Below are 21,135 nucleotides of genomic sequence, written 5' to 3'. Positions count from 1 at the left end.
TTAAAACATTGAAATTTGGTTTTGGTGTCACTTAGCAGACATCAGAAGTGGCTGTGTGGTTGCTATGATTTAGTAGAACATGTGAGCAAGTATGGATTTGCTGCTACAGTAGTGACTTCAAGGACTGACTTGCTTCTCAAAGCAGACATAATTGATGAGTTGTCCCAGGAAATTTCCTTCTTTCCCTCCAACCCTCAAAACCTGCACCTAAAAAAGAAAAAAGTATTTTTACACTTAGAGATAAACATTGTTGAAATTCTAACTGCTCACCATCCAGGAGAAAGGCAATAGGAAGGCAGCTGGGTATTCTAATCCTCTGGGTCAAGGTGTTTTGACTGGTAGTGTTTGCAAAGGTGTGTTTGCATGTACAGGTAGAGAAGGGACAGCTGAGGAGGAAGGTGAGCCAGAATACAGTCTGACCAATGTCAGTATCCCGATGCTGCACTGAAGTTTCTCACTTGCTTACATGGGCATATATTAATTTTGTCAGTGAGGACTACTGTATAATTAAAAGTTACACACTAAATCAAAAGCTGTTTTCACTGAGCCACTGAAAAACAACTTCTGTGTCCTTGCCAGATTTTAAGATTCTAGCATCTCCTGCTGATGTAATAGGTTTTTATGTTAGCAAGTATTTTTGTATTCTGTCCAAGATTGGAAATAGCTCTTGAAAATATCCTTGTGAATTTTGATTAAATATTTTGTTAAAAAACACAAACCAGCTCCCCTATACCTTAGTTTGAGAGTCAGTATGCCAAATTTCAATTAAAACAAGCTTTGCAAAAATTATTAACATTTAAAAGTGATCCACCGAAGTGGAAGTGTGGCAGCAACTTTTTCATATAGAAGCCCTTTACAGTTTTGCTATATGTCATGGAGAGTTGTTTCCATAAACAAAATACTTTCAAATTAAAATCTAATGAGAATTTTATGTGCATGTGTGTTTGTACTGTTTAGTGTTTTGGCATACAGTACACTCTGTTGAGTGTTGATTATTTTGAGAACTACTGAGACAGGGAAATTTAGGTTGACTGTTAGCTATTGAGTAAAAAGGTTTTGCTCCTGGGAGTGCTTTCAGGTGACCTGCTGCTTTTCTAAGATTCAGTTGCGGCTAAGTCCATTTGTGTAGTACATTGAGCAGCTGTTAGTCTCTTTGTGGATATACTACAGTACATGTATAGTGTGTGCTACTTGTTTCAGTTCTTATTGTTCCTGATTTTATTCCTTATTATTAGGTTTACATGCTGGGTTGCCCACTTGATCATCCTGCAGACTGGTAGTATTGGGGAAGATTCAAACTTGGTCTATATTTTGTTGCAGATATGAACTTTTCCAGCTGCTTGGTGGGAATGTGGCTGGTTCTTCAAGTAACAGTATTGATGTGAGAAGTCATGTTCTGTTAGAGAACTACTGTAAAATATACAATAATCAACTATTTTTTTTCTAAACAGCTGTGATTATTCTTATGTTAGAGGTAAAGAAACTCATGTTCAGAAAAATAGGTATTTTCCCATAACTATGTTAAAATTAATTTATTTGGATGCTGTGCTCTAACTTCCCTGCCCCGCCCCCTGAAACACCTGTTGACTTTTGCAATGGAAAATAACTCCCTTTTTTGGGGCGGGTGTCTGAGGAAGGAGACAGATTTGTTTTTCAGCATTATTGCTATCAAAATTAAATATATGTGCTAAAAGGAAGCCTTTGTTACTAAGACAGAGCAGGTATCAACTCCAATCTGTCACTGCCTAAATCTGTGCTTTGGAACTAAGATGCTGGTCTTACAGTTGCCAGCTTTTGTTGGTTTATTTTTATACAGTAGAGGAGCTATGTCAGGTCCGTCTAGCATAGCATTCTGCCTCTGCTAGCAAATACAGCAATTGCTTACTATCCTTCTAGCAATACTCTCTCAAAATGCTAGTTCTTTCTAAAAAAAAAAAATTGTGGCTCAGTTTTCTGAACCATAAATATTAGCTTTAAACTTAATATTGCCTGGTGAATTTGGTCGTTGTAGTTGAATGATGAAGTTTTGTAGATCATTGTATTTACTAAGTATGTTAAGGGATGAAGCTTTAATGTTTTACTGCTATGACTCATTTGGAAAAATTTATTTGCATGGCCCCAAAGTGAACTATGTTATTAAAGCAGTGCTGGCATCTATTCTCAGAAGAGTTTCTGCGTTAAGATTAGGGACTTTGAAATAACTAAGCTAAAATGCCAATATTATATACCTGTGAAGCTGTTTCTAATAAAACACAGACTTTGTCATCAAAAAATTGTTTTACAGTGAGTTGCTTTTCTTTCTGTAAATCAGAATTAAAAGAACATTTTCTAGGGTTCCATTTGTAAGGAATATACATGTTGGTATATCTGTGTTGATCAGATTCCTATTGCATCTCTGGGTGAATTTCTTTCCAGGATTTGGATATAACATCAGTATTAGGATACGTATGCTTTACTATCAGTCAATCAGGAAAAAAGGTTAATTGTCTTCAGATAGGATTTCTTATAGACCTCTCAGCGAACTGTCCAGCCTTAAGTAAAAGACCCACAAAAGTGAGTCATTAAACTTCTTGGCAGGGTAAATTAGCCTGTAGCGTTGCGGTGCCCTAGCTAGCTTGTTTCCAAACAGTCCCTTTGTGGCTGCAATCCAGCAGCAATGCCAGGACAGGTAGGGGTATGAATCCAGCAGCTGAGTACCTTGCTGCTGGAAATTAAAAATGTGCTAATGAATGCACTAACGTATAACAGGAGGAGGATTACTATTAGATCTTTCCTTTCCCTGAGTAAAGCTTGTTTCACTTCTGTTAGGACATTGCTGCAAGCAACTTGCCTTTGCAAACTAGATTAGTGGGACCAGGAAAAGACAATGCAAGAATTTGGGAGAAAGAGGACCCTCTCTGTTTGAGTGTTTTGATGCCTTCGCTAAACAGGTTTTGGGTTTTCATTTTTAAATCATCACTACAGCTCCTCTGGGAGTTTTATGTATGGGATTGTATACACTAGATGAACTGGCAAAATGTTCATCTTTACATCCAAGCCCAGTCAGCTATGTGTGGCTTACCTCTGCATATGCACCTGTCAAACAGAACTGTGAAAAGTTTAAATTTTAAAAGACCTGCAACTGCTATAGTCAGACTTTCTGTTAAATCTGAAATGCTTTTGAAGATTGTCTCCTAATTATGGTGATTTTGGTATCTGAAGGGCATCTGAGTTAGTCATAGTCTGTATACTAGCCCTTAGCATTAACGTTAGCAAAAATTGTAATTTCATTCAAAAAAAAATATAAAAATCAGCATATACTCTGACAATGTCCAGTGATATTCTATTGCAGGATGAAGAAACTGCTTTGAATCAGTGTCCTAATGATCTTTTCAGGAGTTATAGTAATATGTGTATCATCTGAATATGTTTGCACAGCTCTTCAGTGTTTTTGTCATTTATTATTTGTAACATACTGGAGGGGTTCATGGGCACCTGGAGTTCAAGGCAAGCAAATGTTCTCAGTTCATACAGAGCTCAGCCCTGGTTACGAGGTCTCTGGGTTCAGATCCTTTCTGTTTGACAGGTTTTGTTGCAGATCTGTTGCAGCAAATTAAATTCATATGGCCAAAACTGTTTCTATTGAATACCCACAGCAGATCTGATTGTAGATTATCTTAATTTTATCAGTTTTTGTCATTGCATATTGATATACAGACTCTTAAATACCAAAATTGATTAGGCTCTAATACTGCTCCCATTAAAATCTCCTGCGGTTCTCGTTTCATAATGATTTTTATGGCAATGTCATAAATGCATATTTACTTTTAGGGATTTATCCACTTTATCCTTCAAACAAAAGAATTGAGTGGAAAATAATTTGGGAAATTAAAGGAAACATTGATAAAGGCAGAGTAATACAGGTACTGACTTAGGGCTGACCAAGAAAACCCCAACCAACTAGAATGTGAGAAATTATTAGGAAAAAAGTTGAGAAGAAAATGAAAACCATAATTATGCCACTGTATAAATCCATGGCTGCTGCATTCTGAGTAGCACACACAGTTATGATCACTTCATTCAAAAAAAGGGCCCTCAAAAAGTACCAGAAGGGCCATGAGAGTGTCTAGAGGCTTCCATGCAAGGAAAGGCTCAACAGACAAGATCTTTCCAGCTTGGGATGGTGAGTACAATGCAGTAAAGCAAAGTACAAGTCATAAGTACCATGATAAGAGATGTGGCAGCTCTAATGCTTTTCAGCTGGAAGGGGTCTTAAAAAAAATAATGTACTAGGTGCATGTGTGCGTGTATGGTTACATATAAATCAGTGGAAGTTCAAGATAGCATCTTACCACACCAGAACAGTATAGTTTATTAGTTGTCAAGATAATAGTAAGAAGATAAGAATATTTAGTTATGTTGGAAAAGAGGAAAAAAAATTGCCACTATGATGTGAAGGACCTTGTAACTTCATCCTACACGCTGCTTTTTTGCACTCATCCTAAGTCCACCATGTGCCTGTCTGTGACTTTTGGGCTGTTGAGGGAAATGTCCTACCGACTGCATAGCTGTAGCCCGCTTTCTGTTCTGATGTGGTGTGGGGCTGGGCCTGCTGCTTGCACATGCCCTCTTAGCACAAGAAGAAATAAAAGCTTAGAACGAGAAGAAATAAAGTTCGGGAAGATTTTAACTGAGGGTTATTTAGTTGCAGCAGTGATGAACCCTGCTGTCCCCAAGGTAGGAGGTGCCTCTGGAAATGAGTATTTGCAACTTCTTTTGACACAAGAAATAAAAGGTCTTCATTTGAAGTTATCAGCTAGCTGCATTAAAACAAAAAGCAGGAATTGTTTTTTTGCAGGCTGGCTGATGAAGCTGCACAAGTTATTGGCACAGAAAATGGTGGAGGTTAGAACTGCAGGACCAAAAATGCAGCCTTTGTATAGTCACTGGATAGAGGCATGGGTGGGTAATAAGGGTGCAACTATATTTTAGGAAACCCTTAAGTTGTTGATTGTCCCTAAGCCAAAGATGAAGGTTACTCCAGGATGCTCTGGAAGATAAACCGACAACTTAGTGGTTTTGTGGTCTCACCTTCTGTGGTATGATCCCTCACCTTCTCCTGTTTATGGACCTTTGAAGCCTGTAAAAGCCCTACACAGCTGGACTGTGCCCAGCGCCATGCTGCAGCCTGATAAAGGGGCTCTGCATTCTCTGGCAGCAGTGCATCTCTGTGGGCACAAGTTACTGAAAGCTTTATTATTTTCATACTGAGTGATATGTGATGCAGAAAAGCATAAAATGTGTGTGGGGGGTCTTGCAGTTTTATTATTGTTTAGTGTTTTCTGCCACTGTTAGGAGCAACAGTAATTTCTCAGTGTTTTTTAGGCAGGCTGGGTGCGAACTATTGTTTGTATTCAATTGCAGTCTAAGTTGGAAACCTTTCTGTGCCATTAAAATTAATGGGAGTTTTGTGTGCTTATTGTTCATTTTATTAACAGGAGGCAAACAGATGCTTAAAATGAAAAGACTGTTTGGAGATGGGTGCCTGAACACTGAGTTACAAATGCAACATAATTAATTATGTAACCAAATAATTATATGACAGTAAGAAGAGGAGAGAGGGAAAGAGGGAAGCAAGCAACTTTTGGATAGAACTGTCTTTCAGTATTTGGCAGTACTGTAATCAAATGCTTTCAGGCATTTAATTTATAAGTAGTTTACAACTTGCACTGTATGTAGGTGTTGCAAAGTTAACACTGTAGAGCTAGAAGTGTTTTCAGAATTGTTAGTCTAATTTATTGTTATGAAATTCTATCCTTTTAGCCTTGGCCTTTGGCTGGATTACAGAAAATATTATTATTTTTTTTTTAGCAGAATCTTTTAGTTGAACACCCTTTAAGAGTTAATAATTTGGAAGCAGTCCTCTCAGACTTACTTATCCATATCACATTTGCAGAGAGGAAATTAGAAAGGCAAAAGCTCAGATAGAACTCAATCTGGCCACTACTGTAAGACCCAACAAAAAATGTTTTTACAACTATGTTAACAATAAAAAGAGAGCCAAGGAGAATATCTATCCTTTAATGGATACAGAAGGCAACACTGCCACCAGAGATGAGGAAGAGGCTGAGGTACTTAATGCCTTCTTTGCCTCAGTCTTTAATAGAGAGACCAGTTATCCTCAGGATACTCTACCCCCTGAGCTGGGAGGCAAGAATGAAGAGCAGAATATCCCCTCCTTAATCCAGGAGGAAACAGTTCGTGACCTGCTACACCATCTGGACACTCACAAATCTATGGGACCAGATGGGATCCATCCAATAGTACTGAGGGAACTGGCAGAGGTGCTTCCTAAGCCACTTTCCATCATTTATCAGCAATCCTGGTCAATGGGGAAGGTCCCAGACGACTGGAGGCTTGCCAATGTGACGCCCATTTACAAGAAGGGTCGGAGCGAGGATCCGGGGAACTACAGACCCGTCAGTTTGACCTTGGTACTGGGGAAGATTATGGAACAGTTCATCTTGATTGTGCTCACATGGCATGTGCAAGACAGCCAGGCGATCAGGCCCAGTCAGCATGGGTTTACGAAAGGCAGGTCCTGCTTGACCAACCTGATCTCCTTCTATCACCAGCTGACCCACCTAGTGGATGAGGGAAAGGCTGTGGATGTTGTCTAGCTGGACTTCAGCAAGGCCTTTGACACTGTCTCTCACGGCATAGTCCTTGAGAAGCTGACATCTCATGGCTTAGACAAGTGTACTCTTCGCTGGGTGAAAAACTGGCTGGATGGACGAGCCCAAAGGGTTGTGGTGAATGGAGTTAAATCCAGTTGGTGGTGGGTCACAAGTGGTGTTCCCCAGGGCTCAGTGTTTGGGCTAGTTCTGTTTCATATCTTTATCAATGATCTGGACGGGGGGATGGAGTGCACCCTCAGCAAGTTCGCAGATGGCACCAAGTTGGGCAGGAGTGTTGATCTGCTCGAGGGTAGGAAGGGTCTACAGAGGGATCTGGACAGGCTGGATCAATGGGCCGAGGCCAGTTGTATGAGGTTCAACAAGGCCAAGTGCCGGGTCCTGCACTTGCGTCAGAGCAACCCCATGCAGCGCTACAGGCTTGGGGAAGAGTGGCTGGAAAGCTGCCTGGCAGAAAAAGACCTGGGGGTGTTGATCAACAGCCACCTGAATATGAGCCAGCAGTGTGCCCAGGTGGCCAAGAAGGCCAACGGCATCCTGGCCTGTATCAGAAATAGTGTGGCCAGCAGGAGCAGGGAGGTGATTGTTCCCTGTACTGGGCACTGGTGAGGCCGCACCTCGAGTGCTGTGTTCAGTTTTGGGCCCCTCACTACAGGAAAGACATGGAGGTGCTGGAGCGTGTCCAGAGAAGGGCAACCAGGTTGGTGAGGGGCCTGGAGCACAAGTCTTATGAGGAGCGGCTGAGGGAGCTGGGGTTGTTTAGTCTGGAGGAAAGGAGGCTGAGGGAAGACCTTATCAGTCTCTACAACTACCTGAAGGGGGGTTGTAGTGAGGTGGGTGCTGGTCTCTTCTGTCAGGTGGCTGGAGATAGGACGAGAGGAAATAGCCTCAAGTTGCGGCAGGGGAGGTTTAGGTTGGATATCAGGAAGACTTTCTTCACTGAAAGGGTTGTCAGGTATTGGAACAGGCTGCCCAGGGAAGTGGTTGAGTCACCATCCCTGGAGGTGTTCAAAAAGCACGTAGACAAGGCACTTCAGAACATGGTTTAGTGGGCATGGTTGATGGTTGGATTCGATGATCTTGAAGGTCTTTTTCAACCTAAATGATTCTATGATTCCGTATCTACATTTTCACTTACATGCTGCATGTATTTTCTAAATCACTTGATCTATTTTTTTCCACTCAGCTCCTTGGTAGACTACTGATTTTGTTGGCTTATTTTAAAGAATGGTAGTTGACTGCCAGGTGTTGCTGGTTTGCTAACATCTTTGGAAAGTTTGTGTCTAAATTAGTTTGTATTAATTTTTTATAGATGTTAGCCCCTTTTAGTTTACTCATTTTAAATACGGTTTCTGCTGTTCACTTTTGGGTGTCTCACATGTCACCATTTCTGCCGTTTTCTCCTGGTGGTTACAGCAGATTTTTCTCTTTTTGTCCTTTTAATTGTGTATATATATTAAATATAGGTATTTTACCCTCTTTTTAATAATTTGAGGATGCATCTTTCATATCTTTCTAACATTTCCATACTCACCTAACTCCGTATGTTTTGTTGGCTTGTTTGCTCCCTAGATGGTATCTCAGCTTGAAAGCCAAATAGCTAAATTGACTGAAGCTTTGGAAAATCAGACCAGATTGTACCAAGAAGCTCTGGAGAGGAGCAGGAAAGCTGAAAAATGTTCTGAGACTTTCCAGGATCAACTGAAACACTTGGAAGAGGAATTACTGTCTCTAGATCTGATGCAAGATGGTTTGAAGCTTGAGAACCAAAAAGTAGGTGCATGCATTATTTTCTTTTGCATAAAAGTCACTAAAGACAGAGATACAGCTAATTATATTGCATTGATCAGCTGGAGTATTACTCACAGTACTGTAAGTAATGCAAATTAGCAAAGTCAGGCATCATGTAGGGAGTGCTAATATCTTTTCTTTAACCAACAGTCTTAGTTGGAAAAAGTAGTTAAGCTTTTGGGTTAAAAATCCATTTATTGTGGACACCCCCCCCCCCCCCCCCCCCCCCCCCAGATTAAAAGAAGTCTCTGTAAATACATCTGAGGTCCTTCAAGGATTCTCTGATCTTGAAGCTTTCTCTGATCTCTCTGTCCTTCTCTGATACATCATCTGGTCTGCAGTCTCTCAAGATCTTGCAGTCCTTGATTCTTTTATATCCTTAGACCATCATGGCTACCAGGATTTTTTTATTAATTGTATGAATGAACACACTGTTAGCCTATAACACATCTGCATACTAAGATTTTGAAAAATGACATGGTACCTGGAAAGCTAAACCAGCCATCCAATACAGCGAAGAAAGACAAAGTTGTAGCATGTTACCAGGCCAAGATCAATGCTTAGAAAGTTGAATTTGCAAAGAATCAACAATTTGGTGCTGTTTTGCATTAATCTATGAGAATAACTTTTATGAATGAAGCATCCACCACATTGGGAGTAAACCACAAAATGGAGCTGTTCCTTCCCCTCTGCTTCCTCTGTGAAGAACACGTGGCCCTAGTTTCTTAATGTCTCTCTAGATTTTGCTGCAATAAAGAGATTTTTGTTGTGATTTTTTTCTGTTAATGAACAACTTCAGTGCTTTCTTCTGCTGCTGCTGGTTTTAATTTTTTGAACCAGAAGCATCATGAAACAAAAAGAGATTCTTGCTATGTTTTATCATCTTGGGCTCAAGCAACACTTATGGAACTGTTTGGGTTTTTTTTTTTTTCCCCCTTTGTTGTTTCTTTGCAAAGATTATGACCTGCAACAGAAGTGAGAGAAAACAAAGGCAAACATAGTTCTTAGTGAGTAGGAGAGCTTTGGATTTTGCAAGAGAGGCTAATTGAGACTAGGGAACTAATGCAATTTTTAAAGAGCTAGCAGGACAGGACAAAAGAAGGAAAAACCAGATTAAATAATACTTGACATCTGTATGTGTTCACATCAGTAAACCAGATGGAGATGCAATGAAAATAGTCTTTAAAGCAATTGGTAAACCAATAGCTGTTATCTCTAAAACTTGCTATTCCAAAGAAGGGCAAAAGACTGACCATGTTAACATTCCTGCATCTCCTCAGACTACATTGGATCTTGCCCATGGCATCCCTGGTACCAGTTTTACCTGTTTTATTGCTTACAGCAATGGGCAATCACAGCACTTGAAAATAGTTGGGATGTAGCTGTCTTCTAACTTCTCCTTATCAATGCATGGTCCTGTAAAGCAGCAGAGCCACAGACAGGAACGGGAGTCAGAAGCAGGCACACATACCCAGTGCTCTTCTTACTACAGAGGAGCAAAAACCAATCTCATCTTGCTAAGAAGATAAATACAGTAGGTCCAGGGATTTATGAACAAAATAATTATTGACTAAAAAAGGACAAATGGAGAATTTGCAATTGTGTCAGGTGTGTGTACTGTAAAGGTACCCTTTCAATACATTATTTCTTGTGGATAGTGGACTTGGCTATATATAGTTGGTTGCTGGTGTAGGGGGAATTGCTTTTAAATTGTACTTCAGGACTTTTGATGAAGTTCTTATATTCTTTTACTCACTTTTCCACATCTTATCTTAGTATCTAAAATTTCTGGAGCAACTTAACGAGAAGATGAAGTTGGATAGCCTAGCAGCAGAGGTTGGATTTGATATGAATGCAGATGCAATCCTAGCCCGGGTAGAGCAGTTGGTGAAACTGGAAGGTGATGCAGTGATTGAAAACAAGACTATGGCATATAGCCTAAGAAGGAAGGTAGGCAAAAAAGACATACTGTTACTGTTTGTTTCAAAGATAAACATTATGGCTATACTTCTGTAGCGGCTTGCTAGAGGCAGCAGATTGCAGCTTCCTGTATGTGCAAGGAATTTCAAAGATGTCCATTACATAAAAAGAAGATAGTAAACGTTTGCAAACTGTTCAAACTGACTGCAAATTAAAACAACTAAAATCACCAGTTGGTTAAATACATGATACTGCTTTTCACACCTTCTTAAATAAGTGTATAAAGTTTATATGTGTATGTATGTCTACTTTTTAAATATAAAAGGATCTGCTGGGAAGGGGGACATCTTACACAACCTTCTTTAGAAACTAGGAGGATGTTGGTTGTACTTCACGAAGAATTTCAACATCTCCAACGAGAACTGTGCTCCTTTAGGAGAAAATCTGTTCAAATTTGGTCAGACACCTCTCCATCATCCTGTTATGACAGAGTACAATCTTCTGGTTTTAGGATTATCAGAACAGTTCAGAGCTTAGAATTAGGTCTGTTTAAAACAACACTGTATTTTTTCTGGAAGCAACTGCCTCTCTAGCAGGGAGTATAGTATGTATGTTAATATTCCTTAGATGTTCCAGAGTAAAGCCTGGCAGCTCAGCTCAGGTAAACTGAAAACAGGAAGCTCCCTGAGCACCAAAATTACAAAACGAAGCTGCCGGACCTTGTACTGAAGCAGTGAATGAAAGCTTTCTTATTTCTGTATATTGATTCTCTTTCTTGCACAATAGCCTTAATTAAATGATTAAAGATGGAAATATCTTAAACTACCACCACTGAAACCAGTTTCCTTAATGAATCCCTCTTACCTCTTGCGTTTGACTAGAGTCTTATACTTCAGACAATCTCAGATGTTATGAATGATGCACAAGTATTTATGTCCAAATTGGGTGCAGTCTATATGTAAATTCATTCTAAAAGGTAGTGCACAAATTCAGGGATGGAGAAGCACAATGAATTGGTAATATAAAAGGTATCAAGTTAGTGTATATATGTTTATACTGCTTTACAGGGTTTTCAAGAGAGGAATAGGATTTCAGGTTAAATATGGGTTAAAAAAATCCCAAACACAGGGATTAAATTTGCAAAACTGTCTGTGTAGTACCATTGTCTTTCACATACATTTTTTCAAATATCCTTGTGTTTGGAAAACTAGTTGAAGACTCAGAAAGAAAAACTTGAAAGCAAAGAGCTGCACATGAACCTTCTGCGGCAGAAAATAACCCAGCTAGAAGAAGAGAAGCAAGTAAGGACCACCTTAGCTGTGGAGAGGGATGAGGCCAATCTTGCTGTCAGAAAGTTACATAAGATGATAGAGAGGTTACAGAAGCAGCTTGATCTGGCGATGCAAATGAATACTGATCTCAAAGCCAAGCTGTCTGAAACCAATGAACTTAAGGTGAGTTAAAAGGCTACATTTGTGCTTCTCTCCAAAAAGGTTACATTTGTGCTTCCGTCCATTTTTCTATTCCAGTTTGATACAGCTGGAGTTCATTTACAATAAATGTGTTCATGGAGAATTGCTCAAATCCATCTAGGTGGGGAAAACAATTATAATATTACAATGTTTTGGGTATTTTGCAATTTGTTGATATACTAAGTAGCATCTGTAAAGCACAATGTAAATTTTCAGGCTAGTGTAAAAAAAATATGATATATGCATCCCTTTCTTTCCTGTTGATATGGCTGTAATCTTGTATTTTTCCATACAATGCTCACAGAAGATCTATTCTGATAGGTATGAGGAAAAAAAGGGTTTTTTTCCACATAAAACAGGCAAGATGCTGAATTTTCATTGTTCCTGTGTTTTGTTACATTGCAGCAGTAATAAATTACCTGCTTTAACTCAGGTGAATACAGGTAGTGTGCAGTCATTGATAGCTTGCCACCGCTGGAAGAAAGGAAGAGTGATTTTATGTGAGTTTTTGTCTTGTGGCTGATGGAGTAATAAGAGATAAGTAGCGGCATGTTCCAGCTGAACAATTTTTACCAACAAAACATTTGGCAGCTCTTTTTCATACTATTTTTCCAGGGGCTAGCACAAAGTGAACTCTCACTGTGGGTTTTTGTCTGTCCAGTTACCTCTTTTCACAAAACCTTTAGAGAATTAACTGTCTTTGAAACAAAAATCTTTTTGTTAATTGACTTGAAATTAGCCAGTCTCCTTTAATAACTTTTCAGTTCACATGTGCATGTAATTTCATCAAGAACCCATAAGACACCACATTAAAGTGCTTACTCAAGATTACTCCTGATATTTTTATTATTTGTTTGTGTTAGATGAAAAAGTGTGATAAATTTAACATCGTTTTATGTTATTGCAGATCAAAACTTTGGAGCAGAGCAGAACAATAGAAGAACTCAGTAAGTCTCAAGGCAAATTGGAAAGAATGAAAGAAAAGGCTGAGAAACAACTTACCTCTGTCAAATCAGAACTCCTTTTAAAGGAGCGTAAAGCTACTGAAGATAAAGAAAAAAACAAAACTATGTTAGAAGCAGTTACCAATGAGATGAAGGTGCTTAAAACAGCCCTTGCAGAATTAGCAAAAAGAGAGATACAGGTAGGTGTATAGGTATTTGAGAACTGCTAGCTGTCACGTAGAATATAAGAATGTGATACAGGCGGAGCAGCTATCCAGCTGTGCTGAAAACTTTCGTGAACATTATTAAACAAGGAAATTTTAGCTGACACTTGTGAGCCAGAGTAGCAGTTGTGATTCTGAGAGGCAAAGCTATTTTTCAAGTTATATATGCAAGAAAATGAATAATGAATACAGGCATTGTTTTCTTTGTTCATTGCAAAATATTATATCACCTTTTGGAGAAGTATAAAAATGCTTTAAAATCCTGGTATCTTTTTAAGGTATGTTTTCTCCATATATTTTAGGTATAAAACTTACCAACTTCTCCTCATCCATTTCCTTATGTTTCTCCTCATCCATCTCTTGCACTTTCTCCTTGCCAATTGTATGAGATTCAACAAGGCTAAGTGATAGGACAAGAGGAAACAGCCTCAAGTTGCACCAGGGGAGGTTTAGATTGGATATTAGGAAAAATTTCTTCACTGAAAGGGTTGTCAAACATTGGAACAGGCTGCCCAGGGAAGTGGTTGAGTCACCATCCCTGGAGGTATTTAAAAGATGTGTTGATGTGACCCTCAGGGACATGGTTTAGTGGTGGACTTGGCAGTGCTAGGTTTACAGTTGGACTTGATGTTCTTAAAGGTCTTTTCCAACCTAAATGATTCCATAATTCTATGTTATCATGTATAGGCCATAAATTCAAAGAATGTTGGAAAAGATCAGAAAATAAAACCAAACCAAACCAAAACAGACTTAATATTGAATGTAACTGTTTTGGATCTATTTGTGACATATAACTTTGTTAAAGTTTAGGTTAGAAAATTTTTTGTGGTAACTCACCTTGAGGAGAGTGTAAGGAGTTTGTGGGAAACACATTAGTAAATGTGTTCCATTCGAATTTCAAATAATTGTAAAGTACCTGCATATTGTGTTTCGTATGAACTTTATAGATGGCATAATTGTTGAAAGCTAGTGTGATGCTTCTTCAAAGTAGAAAAATGTGTAATTTTAAATTCCTTATTCCAACTGCTTAGAACTTTGTTAGTTTTCCCAGCTAAAATTTTTACGCTATATGTTGGCCTTAACGATGACTCTGGATGAAGTTTAAGAATGCTATTTCAAAAAAAGAGTCCAGAGAAATATTTTTTTTCTCACATGGAGGAAAGACCAACAACCTGGGGATCTTTCTTCCTGGAAAGCTTTAGCACTGTTTTGTTTTATACTGAAGGTTAGGAATTTGTCAGGAAAATTTAATTTGTATGTCTCATGAGGAAACTAAGCATCCTGCACATAGAAGAAGGTATGACTTATATTCAGGAAATTATTACATGGAGTCATACATTGAGTACTTACTAAAAACACACAAATGTTGAATTTGTACTGTCCAAACCCAAGGCATTTCAAGCCACTTGAATACTGTTGCAGTATTCTTTGGCTGAATTTGAAGAACATGGGAAAAGTGAGGTAAGTGGGCTATGAAGTGCAGAATGCTCAAGGACAGCATAGCACTAGTTCTCAAGCTTTCTGGGTTAATGAAAGAAAAATGTCAACTCATCATTCACCAACATCCACAATCATCTGCATCACAGAAACATTTTGAATACATACAAGTAGAACTATACTGTAAACTAGGAGCAAAGCTGTTTGGAAAACCAATGCCTGGTACTTGTGCAGTGCTGATTAGCAGTAATGGCATTTTGAGAATATGAGAATTGCCAGTAATATTCATAGCATACTCTCCTGTATCTTACCAGTTTACTTAGCTAAAATCTGTCCTTAATATAAAGCTACTGTTGCTAAATCAGATAATTCATTCTAAACTCTCTCTCTCACTAATTAACACGTGAGGTTTTTTTCCTGACTTCTCTGGAGCCATTACCCAAGAACTCCTTCCTTATCCTCAATCCTGTGTAGTTTTTCACCTGCTTCGGACTCACTTGTTTCTCCTTCTTCGGGAAGCTAAACAAGACTAGACTTCTCTCACTCTCTGTAAAAGGTAGCGAATGCAGATGTTAAATACTTCTCTGAGCATGTGTGTATATATTTAATCTGAATATAAGCACAGCTATGTCATCTGTGTCTGTATGCATGTCAAGAAAACTACTAGAAACTGAAATTGCTGTTACCTGATGGAGTTGATCTGGCCAGGTTGACAGCTTGTACATGCATTTGCATGTTTTTTTCAGGTGTACTCTGCTTTTCACTCACTATGTGTAATATTAAATAACTTCATAATATTGCATGGCTATTTTCCATGCTGTCAAAATTAAAAGTATGCAGAACCGAACTACTGCCAACTGGTTAAGATATTGATTTGTCTTGTGATCATAAAAAAAGGCAGAACATACCCAAGTGAAGTCAGAAATCAAGATCGGATTCAAATAATTTAAAATTAACTCATAATTGGAATTTAACACAGTGTTTCTGATTGTTCTTTGCTCTTTAGACTATTAATTCCTACTAAGTTTAAGAGGAAAATTTAGCTTTGGCATTTCAGTGTTTTGTTCCTTTTTTTTCTTTATTTCTTTTTTTTCTCAGAGAATGCACAGAATCAAAGCAACTGAACTGTTAGAAGTGAAGTCCTGTAAGCGGGGTGTAATAACACTGCCAATCTGCTTTAGGATTAACAGTCAGCTTTGGTGGCTTTAGCAAATAACAGCAAATTGTGCATATTCTTGGGCAGACATATAAAACCATTTTAAAAAAATGGTGCTCAAAGCATTATTAAATCATACTGCAGAGTAAAAGCCATACAGAGATGAAGCTATATGTGAAGAGTCAAAAAAGTAGAGATTAGTAGAATGGATATATAGTGGAGAATTAGTTGGACATATTGAAATTTCACAAGAGTAAGTCTAAGTTTACAGATATCCATACTGGATTTCTTCTGTCTGTGGGGTGAACAGAAAAACTTCCTGACTTCATATATCATTATTGCATATTTCTGAATATAAATAACTATCAGCATAGCCGACATTCATTTTAATAAGACTAGATAAAGAGTATGCATAATGACTGATGAAAAAATGATGTTCACAGGGACTGATAACATCAGTATATGACCACTGCAGTCAACTACAGATTAAAATCTGAATATATTTTATTTTTATATCTATTTAACTCAAGTCGTTATTTGCAGTAGTACTTGGAGTAAGAATATAAATGTCAATGTTTTGGTTGAGTTTTTGGTGGTTTTGTTATAAGGATTTTTTCCAGTCCTGGTTCCCCCCGCCCCTTCTTTTCTTTCTATTGGAATAAGACCCCTTCTACTTTCCTGTAGGTACAGCATGAAAACAAAATGTAGTGGTTTTTACTTCTGCTTCCCCCTCCTAATAAATGCTCTAAATTTTATTCATTTCCTCTCTTTTACTTCAGATAATTTTACTCACTGGATGGAAGGTGCAAAGAAAATTTATCATGAGTGCTTACTCCTGTAGCAAACTTTTGGTTTTGAGTCTTTAGTGATGTTTATCTTTCTACTATTTCTCTCCTTTACTTCAAATTGTGACTATCTTAGAAATATTAACTGCTATTGAAGAAAGCCTTAAATAGAGTTAGGTGGTACTTCTATTAGCTTCTAGTATTTCAGCAGAACTGTTGTGTTCTTCATACCTCTGTTGCATTGTTTTTAAAGCTGAAATATGTTTCTCATCTGATTTTTTTTTAGCTATTACATGTTTTAGTGCAAGATTTTAAAAAGTTGCTCATAATGTGCTTACAGCACTATATCCACTTAAGAGTATAAACATGCATCTTGCTCGATGTGAGACATGGAATAGCTTTCTAAAGATTGTCCAGTGTGTATTGTCTGTTGCTTTTGTTTGGAGTTTTTAAAATTCAGATTGATGTCCTCTGTTGGGGCATTTTTGCATCCAAGAGTGATGGTTCTTTTTGTCAGTTTATGTGGAGAATTTCTCTGTCGTCAACCCTTTTCTTGCATTTTCACTGAACTACAGCTTTGTCTGCATTGTACTTTATATGCCACAATATAATAATCAGAAAAATTGTTTTTTGTCTAAGTGTTATTCCATTAAAGTGGAAAAAAATCCTCAATTTAAAATTCACATAAATGAATGGCTTAAAGGATTTGTTTAAGGGCTCTATGTGCTTTCCAGTTTAGGTTATTTGCTGATGAAAATTATTGAATTCTTAACATATTTATTGTCCATTCAGCATAGCTATGACCTCCTTTTCCCATCAGAAATAAAGAGTGAGATGACTGTGTATACCTTTTAATTTTCATCTATTCCCTCTGGCAAAATCCTACCGGACCAATAATCTGCATCAGTGCATCAAATTTATTTTGATCGCATTTGACACATGGTCGTATTGCGATTTTGTTTACTCACAGTTGCTGTAATTAAATTGAACAGCATGCAATAGCAAAGATATGAGAACAAGAAATTTGGTGTAAAACACAGACCCTAATGTGCTCCTATGGGATCAGCTGGGTTTGCTGTATAGATGTCTTGTGGGGGTTTAATTCTTCCAAAGACTGGATCTTCGTAGAGGACTGCCTTGATCTTTTAACATAAAGTCTGTATGGAAACAAATTCCAGCTTTGCTGCCTGCTCATTCTGTCTGTGATCCAGATGTTTAAAAAAATATTTAGCGTCTGCTAAATTGTACTTGCCTAGCACACTGCCAGAGCCCCACATCAGTGACCTCCTGACTTGGTGTTGAAAAGAATATGTGGGGACTTGGGGTTTTTTGGTGTTAAATTGTTCCTATGTTTCATCCAAGGCATTGCACTGCCTTGGTAAGACAGATAGCTGGGACTGAATTCTTAAATCCTTCTGCACTATACTGTCTTAGTTTCCATATTTGTTTTTCTGAACTGATAGCAGCTCCTTGAGGTTTGTTCTGGGATGAAACAAACTGTCTTTGGCAAAGTCTTGGAACTGAGACCTTGTTTTCAGAGTTTTTGCAGTTTGCCTCACAGATTTTATAAGTGCTTTAGAGTTCTGCACAGTATTCGTGGAGGTGGACACGTATTTCAGGAGTGCTGTTATCTCCATTTCAGGAGCGCATTTATCTGCTCCTCTACCATTAGCTGTCAGCATGATTGTTGGTGTGAGAGTGCTGCCACACCGGAGCACCAGTCTGGCTTCTTGATGGTTTTGACAATTCTGTGACATTTTGAGTCTCTGTCATGCTTGGGAATGGGTATCTTGACATTCAAATAGATAACAAGACAAGCATATTTTCTCAAATAGGAACATTTTCCATTTTTAATTGTGTGTTAATGATAAAGGGTATTAAGACATTGGTCGTTCGGGCTGTGTAATGCATTGTCCATTGAAGAGGCATTGAAGTTTGACTTATAATGATCCATATTGTGAGTTGAGAAGAGTAAATCAGCATTCATGTTCATCTGATCTTAAGTTTTTAATCTAGTTGCTGGCGGGGGTACTGGTGATGACAATTACTCGTGGATGTCTGCCCATTTGGAACTGCAGAGAGAAAGCTGGTTTCTTTAATTACTTTGCCAAATACTCTTCCTATGATATATTTTCAGCAGCTACGGACAGAAGAAAAATGAGCATTTCCCAGGCTGCATCTTGCATTTTGGCTGCATCCTGATTCCAAGTCAAAGTCAGACTGGAGGATGTGCCAAACCTCCACCTTTCTTCTAACTTCCTCCTTTCTGTTGTGGTTTCCACAAGAAAGTGCAGGGTAGAGGGGAGCAGTGGCAGGCAGTGGTCAGGAGCTCAAGGTCAGGACCAGCACCTTAGCCTGTGCCGTGGGATGCTCCCACCAGAGTTTCCAGTTGTCTGTATAGTTTGCAGTCATCTAGGTCAAATACAACTCCTCTTCCCGTCTTTTGCTCAGTTTTCCCTGTTGACTCAGCAGGGAAGATATGCCTGTGAGGGTTACTAAAGAACACTTCAAACTGTGTTTTGTTTTCAAGATCCTTAGCACCTCAGCTGTTTACATGTTTTGGTATTTGAGGTAAACCCCAAAAGGCTGTTTCCATCCTCTTCAGCTCTCTGTATTGAGCAACAGCAGAAATTCCTACATTTTGCACTGCTAATACAAATCCTTGTGGGTTTATGTGTGCATATATGTATATGTTCTTCCAGGCATCTCCTTTGATTGGTATTTGATTTATTAGTAATTCCTTTCTGTTTGCTCTTGCAGCTGGCAGATTTCCGAGAGGTGGTATCACGGATGCTGGGCCTCAACATTGCCAGCTTGGCTCTTCCTGACTATGAAATTATTACACGTCTTGAAGGGTTGATTCACTCTCATCAGCACCACTGCTTCCCCTGTGTCTGCCTCAAAGACGTGGCAAGGGCACCAGAGGAACACTCACAAAGAAACATAGAGCTTCTTCACTGAAACATGTTTTTTAAGGAGACAGAACAAAGTAAAATTTTCCTTTTTTGCTTCCCTACCTGCTAGATGTGCATACAAAACAGACATTTATTTCTGTTTCCTACTCTACAAATACCAACTTGGGCTGATTTCTAGTGTTTCAGTAGGGAGACTGAGCAGAATGGATAGAGTAAAGCCAGCAGGCTAGAGATAGCAAACAGAAAATCCCTGGGCAGCATAATACTTCAGTTATGAAAATGACAGGCAATATGTGAACAATGTATAGCCCTTCAGTTGCAGAGGCATTGAAGGCATGGGCCACCCGAGGTCAGTTCACGGTTTTGGGAAGTACTTGCTAATGAATGTCAGCTTCAGTGACATTCCTTGTGCTTTACCTCTGGGTGACAGGGATGAAATAAAGTGGGGGTTGCCCCGCTGCTGTTCCTCTTGCAAAATGGGACCTCTCTCTGCATTTTTACGCATAAGGACTTTAGCTTCAAGACAGTTAGCTGCAAGTTAGACAAAGGACTATCAATTTTGGAACAAGGGATTTTCTTCTGTTGTTTTCCTTAGTCTGCTCTTGTGCCAAAACAAAAAGTTACGCTTTTTCGGCAAAGGCTTTCACTGGGTGCAGTCATGTGTCTGACGTAGATAGATTTCATAAAATTGCATGCTGCTCTTGGTCATGGTGCCTTGAAAATTTTTCTTCTAGCTGCTGTATTCCTTGGACAATTAATCCATAGGCCAAATAAGAGGCAGTTCTTCTGAGTTAATAAAGAGTTATTTTAAAATAACTAGTGGATAACCACTACAGTAAATAGTTGAATTACTAAAGTCTTTATTTTCAGAAAAGCGATGATGAGGTGTCCAGAACTACCTCTTAATCATAAAAGCTGCTTGTCTATCACCCTTTCTGAGAGTTAAACTTCATGATTTTTTTTAAAGAAATTTGAACAATAAATCTGTTTTAATAGCACACTCAAACGTGATTCTGTGTTTTTAGTTGTCTCTTCCCATTATGTATTTTGCGTGGATGTGTAGAACAGTAAAGAAGACTTACCTATTTATGTCTGACCATTTGTGGACTTTCTACAGTATCTCAGCAAATGATAACCCACTCACTAAAACTGAGTGCACACTTTTAAGAAAAATGAGACTTTTTCAAGTAAGTGTGGTAAATTTGGTATCTGACTAGGGACTCAATAGGTTGCTTTTATTTCACTTGCCTCTGAAGAATCATTTCTCAGTGACTTGTTAGTAAAAAACTAACAAACACCCAAGCTTTTGCAAAATCAGTCATTTGAGGAGATATGGTAAATCATGTATGCTTATGCTCCTGTGGCTACCTGGATTAAAATCAATTTCCTTTCTTGTTTTAAAATGTAACATTGTTTTTCAGGTAAAGTTTAATAAATTCAATAAAGGAAAAAGCTAATATTAAATTATATAATCTTAGGAAAGCACAACAGTTTCAAAGTAAAGTAAAAGATTGAAATGTAAATATTCTTAGGCATGATATGTTTGTTCGGAATTTAGAGGGTGGAAAAGGATTTAATAATTTTCTAATTCTTCGTCAGACAATACAAATAGTTTCAGCTTGTGTTTTGCTGGTTCTATAGACACTTCTGCTTGAGTTATTACTAAATGACAAAACCTGTTTTCTTCATCCATGTTAATAAATATTGTACAAAGCATATTTTACCATATTTTGCAAGTTAAACTGCATTACAAAATTAGGTCCACTCAGCCCAGGTAGTACATTCATAACTTTAAGAAACAGTCTCTGAGAGTGCCA

At 38.3% G+C, this 21,135-nt stretch overlaps 1 protein-coding gene across 2 annotated transcripts in view; it reads left to right on the top strand.

Annotated features, from left to right (window-relative positions):
• The window catches only part of DCPH1 (damage control phosphatase 1), a 67,982-nt gene extending 47,676 nt beyond the window's left edge, over positions 1-20,306 (top strand). For both annotated transcript variants that reach the window (XM_075035975.1, XM_075035973.1), the window contains 5 exons: positions 8,247-8,447; positions 10,242-10,415; positions 11,597-11,839; positions 12,765-13,001; positions 19,164-20,306. In XM_075035975.1, coding sequence (XP_074892076.1) covers positions 8,247-8,447; positions 10,242-10,415; positions 11,597-11,839; positions 12,765-13,001; positions 19,164-19,364 — 1,056 coding nt within the window. In that variant the 3' untranslated portion in view covers positions 19,365-20,306. The remainder of the gene's footprint in view (positions 1-8,246; positions 8,448-10,241; positions 10,416-11,596; positions 11,840-12,764; positions 13,002-19,163) is intronic.
• Positions 20,307-21,135: the final 829 nt, after the last annotated feature.

This window comes from Buteo buteo, chromosome 9 (genome assembly GCF_964188355.1).
Source record: "Buteo buteo chromosome 9, bButBut1.hap1.1, whole genome shotgun sequence".
Taxonomy (NCBI): Eukaryota; Metazoa; Chordata; class Aves; order Accipitriformes; family Accipitridae; genus Buteo; species Buteo buteo.
This window is presented reverse-complemented; position numbering and strand designations above follow the sequence as displayed.